The 10627-nt window shown below is 35.3% G+C and overlaps 1 protein-coding gene across 1 annotated transcript in view; it reads left to right on the forward strand.

Moving 5' to 3' along the window:
• The window catches only part of zgc:92360 (uncharacterized protein LOC436988 homolog), a 13890-nt gene continuing 3263 nt past the window's right edge, over positions 1-10627 (forward strand). The window contains exons 1-8 of the mRNA XM_058780085.1: positions 1-471; positions 5111-5241; positions 6235-6326; positions 7557-7639; positions 7736-7848; positions 8558-8704; positions 9574-9657; positions 9738-9800. Coding sequence (XP_058636068.1) covers positions 384-471; positions 5111-5241; positions 6235-6326; positions 7557-7639; positions 7736-7848; positions 8558-8704; positions 9574-9657; positions 9738-9800 — 801 coding nt within the window. The 5' untranslated portion in view covers positions 1-383. The remainder of the gene's footprint in view (positions 472-5110; positions 5242-6234; positions 6327-7556; positions 7640-7735; positions 7849-8557; positions 8705-9573; positions 9658-9737; positions 9801-10627) is intronic.

Genomic DNA, 10627 nt, shown 5'->3' on the forward strand with positions numbered 1-10627 from the left:
TTGGTCTTCCTGGGGGTTAATATTCATAATTATATAATTCGTTTATGTGTGCATAATCTTGACACACAATCAAGTTGGTGTAGGTTATGTGTACAGTACATTTGTGTTATTTTTATGTAAATTCTGCCTTATAATCTGTGTAGTGTGTAAATAATCGATGTTTAGTCTGTGAGTTTTTATAATGTATGTGATGTGATGGCGCTCTGGAGCACACACACACACACACATACTCATACTGTGGCGTTTCTGATGCGGAACAACAAGTCTGAACAAACTCTGCTGCTCCACTTCCGAATGTTTGAAACACCTCCATCAGCCCAGCGCCTCCTCCCGCTCCTCCCGCTCCTCCCGAGGAGACACCGATCCGCCGCTCCACCGGACCGATGACGGACAACGAGCGAGCCGCCAGAACCCTCAAAACCGTTCTGCAGAAACCGGGGAACGGCAGCTGCGCGGACTGCGGCACCGACAGTAAGTTATTGTTCTTTACACGCATCAAACATCCACCGATCAACCGGAACCGAACCTGCGCGAGCGGAGGATAACTCACCTGACTCACCTGAAACACTGCGCGTCACGACGAACTCTGGCGACTTGGCATCGAGATGTTTCATACAACATATTACAACCTTATTTTATCATACGTGATACCAGTGAGAGTTCATAAATTCCCTGTTTTGAATCTGAAAAGAAGCGCGTGCATGCGTTTCCAGACATACCTGTGTGATCAGAGACTGCAGGAGTTCGTGAAGGAGAGACAGGCCTGATGTTCAGGGCAGGCTACCCAATCTCATGAAAGTGCGTGTCAGTAGCACGAGTTTGTTTCGAATTGGCGTACTATTTATACGCAGAAATTGACTTTGGCGTGCATATGATACGCAATGGTTAGGGTTGTGGGTTAGATGCGTGTCATATGCACGTCAAACACATGCGTGTAACATGCACTTCTGCGTTTCTGCGTATAAATAGCACGATTTTCTGTTTGTATTTGGCGTACTATTTATGCGCATGGTGTGTGTGTGTGTACTCATGTTAGGCAGGGTTTGATTTCAGTAACTCTACAGCAGAATATTTTCCTTCTGATTCAGGATGATTCACTTAGTAGTTTAGAAATGTTATTCCAGAGCTCATGATTGAGTTTGTCTGGACAGGAGCTGCTGCTGGAGACGGGGTCATATATAGACTGAAGGTGTGGCTGTGTGTGATTTCTACATATTTCTAGAGAGAGAGAGACAGACGGGGGATGTGGGAGCGGTTGAGGAGACTGATGAAGAAACAGGAAGTGTGTTTCTCCACATTGTCCACTGTAACATGAAGAAATACAGAAAGAGATTTCTACCATGGCATTTTCAGCCAAAGTGCCTTTTAAGGAAAGTCTGTTCACTCAGCGTCCACATTTGTAATGCCTCCAGGCAGCTATTTTCAGGCATGCGAGACCAAAGCTGTGTCCCAATTCGCCTACTTATACTACGCCCTAAAAATATATACTTTTTGTTGTTGTTGTTGTTGTTGTTGTTGTTAAGAAATAGTGTGTACTTTTGAGTGCGTAGCAGAAGATAGGCAAGCTTTGGGACACACTACTTTCTCATTACTTTGCATCTGTCATTTAGTTACGTGCATCACCATGTAAACTGGCAATCATCTTAATTAATAGAATGATAATAATAATAATAATACTTCACTTATGCTATTCTGTCCACTTAAGATGTTTTTTTTTTTCTTTCCTTCTTTCTACAGGTTATCTTAAGGGTTTTCCATGTTTTTAATTGTAGTTTTAGTATAACATTATAATACCATGCACCCCCTCATTTTTTTATTTTAAGAAGAAACCAATCCAATGCATATTTGACATTTGAGGCTTCTATAGAAACTACTACTATGGAAAAGCAAAATAAGTTTTTCAAGGAGAGTGTTTTCAGCTTGTTTATTTTAATCTAACAATATGGCAGTTGCTTCAAAAAATTGTATGAACATCATTCAATGTAAATTGCGATAATCGTAATTAATAAGCACAATTACAATTTCAAGGGAATAATCGACAATTATGATTTTTGTCATAATCGTGCAGCCCTAACTTTAGTGTGCATCTGCAAATGTGGTTATATGCATCTATGAATATCTATATGTGCAATAGACTTCAGCAGATGATTTTGATAAACTAACGCTGCTAGCTAACACAACATTTAAAAGTTTAAAAACCCGTAATGTTGACTTTATAAACGCATAATAAACCAACACATCTCACCTGTGAAAGATTATCCCATTTTACTTTAAATCTCTGCGGTTTTACCAAAAGTGGAGGCTGCAATGTTGTGGCATCTTGGAAAACTCATTTGCTGTGTCCCATTGTCCTTGATGTATGTACTCTTTTGGTGAAGAAAAAGTACACAGTGTGTAGTAGAAGAGTAGGCTAGCTTTGGGACATACTTTTTACGTCATACATGCACGGCACATACATACATACGTCATACAATTGCATCTTTAGCAGACGCTCTGTCGCAGAGTTACATGCACCCTGTCACTGTGTTGCATTGTTGTTGCAGATGAAATATAATACAGATAACATTAAATACATATTTTTTTACCAGTTAAATATTGATTATTAGTAATTCAAATCCCTTTATCTAAACCTCTCTAATTAACCCTTGTTTGCGCACATCCACCATGTTTGTAGTTTTTATGCTTTTTATTCATGTTTGTAGTCCTCAAACCAAATCCTTCTCCAAAGCGCAATGGATTGTGGGTAATCTTAGCTGTTAGAGTGTGCTGTTGAAGTGGATCCACACTTCAAAAATCTACCGGAAATAGTAGAACCATCCGGGGACTTTTGGCATACACTTGATTCTTCAACATACTATGCTTTGGGACACACTTATTCTAATCTCACATACTATTTAGGATGCACATCGGGATGCAGGGATTGATTTTCACTGCAAGTGATGTCGTGTTGACTGTTTCTAAGATGGCAGACGCGTTATTGTGTCTGGAGCAGCTAAATGTGGAATCCACCTATGCTGTGACCTCATGACTTTACCAGCCAGCGATTGGCTCTTTTATTCAGAAGGCAGTGTATGCGGTGTAAGTTGTAGCTCTCAGAAAAAGTTGTGTTTATGAGTTCGACAAGGATGTGAATGCTTTTTACAAGTCATAATCTTGTAATTACAGTAATTACAACATTGCATGAATGCAAATTGAATCCCATTAATAAGTGATTCACCGTCTCTAAAGTCTTTGGTTCAGCTTTATTGTCATATTATCATGTTTTATACAGTATATCATGCTTTTACTTGATTTAAATCACACGAGGAACATGTTCAGGTTGTTTGTTTTTACAGTAAACGAGAGTTTGCGGTCATGATGTAACGAGGATTTAAAGGACCACAGAAACCAAACCTGCATGACCTGATCCTGAAGACAAAGGAAGATACAGTTTGAAGAGTGTTGCTGACCAAATAGTTTCAGTTTCCATTGACTTTCATTGTATTTATTATTTATTTTTTTCTTCTCATTGAATTGAATGAAAGTCAGTGGAAACCTAAACAGTCTGGTTGCAAACATTCTTCAGAAATATCATATTTTGTGGTCATCATCAGTTCATACAGGTTTGGAACAACATGAGGACATTTTCATTTTTGGGTGAACTGTTCCTTTAAGCTATCACATGAGCTATGATTTGCATATATTTATATTATTAATTAATATTCTTACAGTGTATTCAGAACAAAAATTGTAGATAGTAACGTAACCCATTACATTACACATTTTAGGTAATATAATCAGACTACTTTTACATTACTTTTAACCTCATTTATCACATCAGTTTAAATAAGATAATCTTCTGCCATATTGATATAAAAATACAGAGTAAGAAAATATATTTGATCTGTTATCAAACACATGAAGTGCACTAAACATTATATTGTGACAGGCTTTATGAGTTTTATGAAAAGCTAATAATTAATTAAATCATAAAAATAAATTAAAACAAATAATTTTAAAATGATTCAAAATAAAACACCAAAAAAAAAATATTTTTTTATTTGTTTACATGTGACCATAACTGAAGTCAGAGAACCATGGACATACAATTGTGATACTTTAGTGTTAAAATATTTATTTTAAAATCTCATATATTAGTGGCAAGAGGTGTTTGTTGCCGTGTTTGAAAGGCAAACGCCCTCCGAAGTAATATATGGTAAAATAACCGACTGAGTAATAATTCAAATAAAAATTAATGTGTTCATCAGAATTTAATGCAATGTGGAAACTCTTTGATTTTTGTAAATCCAGTGGTCAAATGCTGACTAATGACTGATCTCTGTGTGAATGTCCACAACATTTGTGTATATATGCAGTATTTTAGAAAGGAACATTTCAAAGAGGAATTAGGGAGAATTAATAAATGATTAATTAAATATTATAAATACATGTATCACCCAGCTCTGCACACACACATATGTGCATTTCAAATACTTCCTTCCCCCTTTAAAAACTGACACACTTATATATGTTTTCATATTTCCTTTATATAAATGAATGAGGTGCAGTATATGAAGTATTTGTAAAGAACATAATGACATCTGTATTTAGTTTTCTGGTCTAAATCTTTGTCTTTTGAAATCCCGCTGTGCAGAAGTTTTAGCGTTGGATCTCATATCTTCTCTGTAAGTCAGTGTTGTGTGTATTTTCCAGAGTTCAGATAATGCAGGAATGTCCTCGCTGTGTTTTTGTAGCTTGAGGCGGATGTTAATTTGTGTTTCTTTAGCTTCAGGGTTTCTCGCTGCTTTCTGGTGTGTGTCTGAGTTCTTTTGCTCTACTGTTTTCCAGTAATCCTGATGCAAGTCAGTCTTCCTTATTCTGTCGCTGTAAGAATCATGTTTGTGTCTGAGTCTGAGTTTTGTGTGTCTGTAAAATCTCATAATTACACCTGGATCTCAAAAACATCAGCCAGACCTGCGTTTACAGCATTTACTGACATGCAGGATTTATCCGGGAAAACATCTTTGTGTGTCAGACTAGACGAGCCAGACTGAATGCTGACACCTCATTTGTTAATATCTAATTTCCATATTAATAGCTGTTTTATTTATTATATCTCTGTCTCTCTCAGATCCGGAATGGGGCTCCTGTTCTCTAGGAGTCTTCGTCTGTCTGGACTGCTCCGGGGTCCATCGCAGTATTCCCAACCTCGGAAAAGTCAGATCGCTCCTACTGTCACGCTGGGAGGATTCAGAAGTTCAGGTGTTCATTAAGATTTCTGTTCAGAAAATAATCCCTAATCCTACCCAACACCTAAACTCAGCAACTACCGCACTAACTATTAATAAGCTGCAAATTAGAGGTTTATTGAGCTTAGAATAAAATGTGACTGATTATTTTATCTATTAGGTTGTTATTGTTTATTTATTATTTTATATTTCCAGTTTCTGTTTGCTTTAGTACTTTTATTATGTGGTTTATATGTTCATTAGTTTATATATATTTCTATTTTTTATATTTCACTTTTAGTTTTAGTAATTAACTTTATATAAAATGTTTGTAATACTATTATAGCATTTAATAATCTTACAATTAAAAAAAAAAAAAAAAAAATTATGTTAAAGTGTTTCATCAAATATTTATCAATATTTCAGCTTTATTTCAATTATGAAAATTATTTTTAATAGTTTTATTTTTAGTTAACAATAACAACACTGATCTGTTTGGTCTTTACATGGAGCAAAAAAAGGAGAAAGTTTGGAAAATCATGCCGCTCTTTTCCACATTAAAACAGTTTATAGTTTGATAACATGTAATTTGTAACTAAATGCATGATTTTTTTATTTTTACTGTACATTTCTGCCATAGTCACCACTAATAACCTTCTACTAAATATAATGTAGAAATTAAACATTTTCTGTAAAGCTGCTTTGTAATGATTCGTATCGTGAAAAGCGCTATACAAATAAACTTGAATTGAATTATAGTTTCTGTGACTGTCGAGCTGAACTTCATTCAAAACTTAATTTCTAAGTCTGTTCCTCAAACAAATCGTCACATGACTTCTGAAGAATATAGTGCATATGAGTCACATGAACCTTTATGATACATTCATGGTACTCATGTTATTTCTATCTGGAATATTACATGTTCGCTATGAACTGTACAGAAAAGAGCTGCATTAAAACAGCATGAGATTTCAGTTCCAGCTGTTTCTTTAAACATGTAAACCTTTGCTGATGTCTGTGTTTGTAGTTCATGTCTGAACGAGGGAATGATGCCATGAATGCCGTGTATGAAGCTGCACTTCCTGTTTATTACTACAAACCCACACACAGAGACTGCCAGTGAGTTTCCATGGCAACGGGCCGCATCTCACATCACATTAACACACAGCCGCATACGGAAATATCATCATATCAGGCGTTATATTTAGGGTGAGATCAGGGTCACTTCAACTTCAGGCCACTTAATGAGTTCATTTATCTGATCGGCCGGCTTCACAAAGTCTCAGTAAACTGGATATCTCTGTGCCAATGTAGTATTATTACACTATATACAATATTTTATCTACTATTTATTCATATTAAGAATTAGCTTTCAATTCTATATTTTTAGTTCTCATTTACTAAAATAAAACAACTAAAACACAAACTAAAACTTTTTTTTTAAATATCATTATTTAATTTGTTTTTAATTTCAGTTTTAGTTTGTTTCATTTCAGTTTTAGTCATTTTATTTCTTCAACTTAAACTTATTTCAGTTTGTTACCAAGGAAATGTTTCTAAATATCCTTTAGTTTAAGTTGTCATCTAATATTTATATTTTATTTCAGCTTATTTCGGTTTACCAAAATGTTTTTAATTGGTTAAATTTGAATGATAATCCTTATATGAGCAGAACTGTCACTTATGTTTCACTTGTTACACAATCATGTATATTAATATTATTAATGAGCTTTTATTTTTACATTTCCAGTTTAATTTTAGTTCATCATTTGATTATGCTTTTGTTATTTATATTAGGTTTTTGGTCTTTTAAAATATTACTATTCAAGTTTAATTAGTTTTTATTTCAGTTTCAGTTTTAGTTTTTATTTATATCCAGTTAGTAATTTTAGTTCTTAAACCTATTTTAGTTATTTGCCAAGGAAACATTTCTAATTTTCTTTTAGTTGAAGTTTAGTTTTCTTCTAATAGATATATTTTATTTTATTTAAGCTTTATTTTAATTAACAAAACATTTTAATAGTTTTAGTTAATAATAAACAGTGCTTAATAGGTTAGTTAATAATAACCCTGCAATGATCAAAACCATAGTTACAACAGCTTAATAATTGTTTTCAGGTTCACACACACACACACACACACAGCTGATTAGATTTCATGTGAAACCACGATGAACTGTTTGGTCACTTTCCATGTCGATCAGATGATCATTTCTTTCTCTGTCTGTGTGTCTCGGGCAGAATGAACTGAGACGAGTTTATTCGTGGCTCACTGCAGTCAGTTTAGCTGTTCTCCAGCGTGTTTCTCCTGCTGTAAGCGTGTGTGTGTGTGTGTGTGTGTGTGTTTCAGGGTGCTGAAGGAGCAGTGGATTCGAGCAAAGTATGAGAGGCAGGAGTTCATGGAGAATGGCAAGAAGCTGGTCTATGAGGACGGTGTGTGTGTGTGTGTGTGTGTGTGAGAGAGAATCTCAGAATACTTGCTTTCTGTTTCCTTCCTGATGATTGACATGCTTGTTTGACCAATCACAGAGGCGAGAGATGGCATGCTAATGAAGAGGGGGCGGGACAACGGACAGTTCCTCAACAGACGATTTGTCCTGTCGCAGAGGGACGGCACACTAAAGTACTACACTAAACTAGACGTGAGTGTCAGCGCAAGCATGCAGCAGTATCATTAACAGACTGCTATAGTTTTTGTTAAGATTAGAGTTTATTTTTATATTTTCTAAGTGTAATTTTAGTAACAACTTTAGTAGTTTTATTGTGTTTTTAATAATCATTTTAATTAGTGTCTATATAGTTTTTATTAATTTTATTAGCACTTATGATACTTTGATACTTTTTAAATCTTTATGGTACAATGTGTTTAAGTACATGAACTTGAAAGAGCAGTCATAATGCATTTCTTCTGTTGTGTGACATTTCTGAATGAAACAGAATAGCAGGAAATAATGTAGGACTTTCCTTGATTTCATTCATCGAGATTAGATTGCATTAAGTTATATGATATACTGTTCATTATATATATATATATATATATTAATCATTTTAGTTTCAATTTTAGCAAGATGTGATTTTATTTATTTGTTTATTTATTTTCTTACTTGCTTACTACCCTGCTAAAGAAAACTGAGAAAAATGGTTGTGGCAAAAAAAAAAAAAAGCACTCTTAATGCACTGAGCTCAATCACTCTGTCTGTCAGTGAGGATACAAAAATGTGGAAGTACAGTCTGTAGTTTTCACAAAAGACTTTTGCTGACAAACAAACGGGGTGAAAATACCACATATTGCTCATTTGTTGAAAATGGACAAACTCACCGTTTAACACTGTATCTGCTGCGTCTCTGTAGGCTAAGGAACCCAAAGCTGTTATAAAGGTGGACAGCATCAACGCTTGCTTCCAGCCGGATAAGATCGGAAACCCCAACGGCCTGCAGATCACCTACCTGAAAGACAACATCACACGAAACATCTTCATCTACCACGACAGCAGCAGGGTGAGACATAACACACTCTCTCACACACACACACACACACACACACACACACACACACACACACACACATACACTACCAGTCAAAAGTTTTTGAACAGTATGATTTTTAATGTTTTCTAAAGAATTATCTTCTGCTCACCAAGTCAGCATTTATTTGATCCAAAGTACAGCAACTATTTTTACTATATTTAGCTGTATTTTCAGCATCATTCCTCCAGTCTTCAGTGTCACATGATCCTTCAGAAATCATTCCTATATGCTGATTTGCTGCTCAATAAAATGTATTATTATTATTATTAAGTAGATTTTTTTTCAGGTTTCTTTGATGAATAGAAAGTTCAGAAGAACAGCATTTATCTGAAACAGAAATCTTTTGTAACATTATAAGTGTCTTTATGATCACTTTTGATCAATTTGAAGCATCCTTGCTAAATAAAAATATTAATTTACTGACTCCAAGCTTTTTAAATGGTATAGTGTGTAATGTTACAAAAGCTTTGTATTTCAGGTAAATTCTGTAAATTCTATTCATCAAAGAATCCTGAAAAATATTGATAATAATAATAATAATAAATGTTTGTTGAGCAGCAAATCAGCATATTAGAATGATTTCTGAAGATCATGTGACACTGAAGACTGGAGTAATGATGCTGAAAATACAGCTGCGCATCACAGACATAAATTACAGTTTAACAGATATTCACATAGAAAACAGCTATTTTAAATAGTAAAAATATTTCACAATATTAGTGCTTTTGCTATATTTTGGATCAAATAACACTTCTTTAAAAAACATGAAAGATCTTACTGTTCAAAATCTTTTGGCTGGTAGTGTATGTGAGACTGACACACGTCTCTGTGTCCATCAGGAGGTGGTGGAGTGGTTTAACTCCATCCGGGCGGCGCAGCTGCATTATCTGAAGGTGGCGTTCCCTGGAGCCACGGACGCTGAGGTGAGTCCTGAAACACCGCCGCATCGTTTCGGTTCCTTGCTGAGTTTGTGACGTCACTCACAGCTTCTCTTTCTGCTCAGCTGAAGCCCAAACTGACTCGCAGCTTCCTCAAAGAGGGATACATGGAGAAAACCGGTCCTCGGGTGAGACACGCTCATGCTGTCATTCACAACAACTCCTCACAGAAGTCACAACTGAACAAAATACAACACTTGCGATATACTTTTTTATACTAATTTTTTGGTTTTGGGAGTCCCAAACAACAGGTCGACATGCATGCAATGTCAAAAACACTTTCATTTTCTTATAATATGCATTTATTTTTATCTTATTTGCTCAACGAGTCCCAAACAATTCACTCAGCGATTGATTTTTCCAAACCCCTTCTTTGCCTGACGCTAATCTGCGGTGATTGGTCGATTTAATTTAAAGCAGTGTGCAGTGCTGCTTTGTGTGCAGCGTTACCGGGGAAACAGCTTTTTTTTTAACGCTTCAAAAGCAGCACCTAGTGGCAAAGAATGAATTTGCATTTTTATTCAGACCAACGCGAAAACCAAGTTTTCCCAGGTCGGCGCGCAACAGGTGGGCGGGCAATATGCTAATGTTTCATGTTGACGTCAACATGAAACGGCTTGGGATTCGTTTTAAAAACGACTCGTTTCAATGATTCGGAGTCGACTCTTTCTTTTGAGAGACTATAACTGTGAGTAAGTACTTATGTACTTACTATATTTGGGTTACTTGCATGTAATTATGCATAATTTATTGTTGTTATAATATAAGCACATGTAATGTGTGTAATAAGGGCACCTTAAAATAAAGTGTTACCAACACTCTTAATATGTTTGAAACATTTATGGTACAATGTACAGTCAAACCAAAATTTATTCAGACACCTTCAGCATTTCTCACATTATCACAGTTTATGCGTAAACGGTAATAAAATATGACAATAACTCAGAGTTAAACT

The sequence above is a fragment of the Onychostoma macrolepis genome, chromosome 06 (genome assembly GCF_012432095.1).
Source record: "Onychostoma macrolepis isolate SWU-2019 chromosome 06, ASM1243209v1, whole genome shotgun sequence".
Taxonomy (NCBI): domain Eukaryota; kingdom Metazoa; phylum Chordata; class Actinopteri; order Cypriniformes; family Cyprinidae; genus Onychostoma; species Onychostoma macrolepis.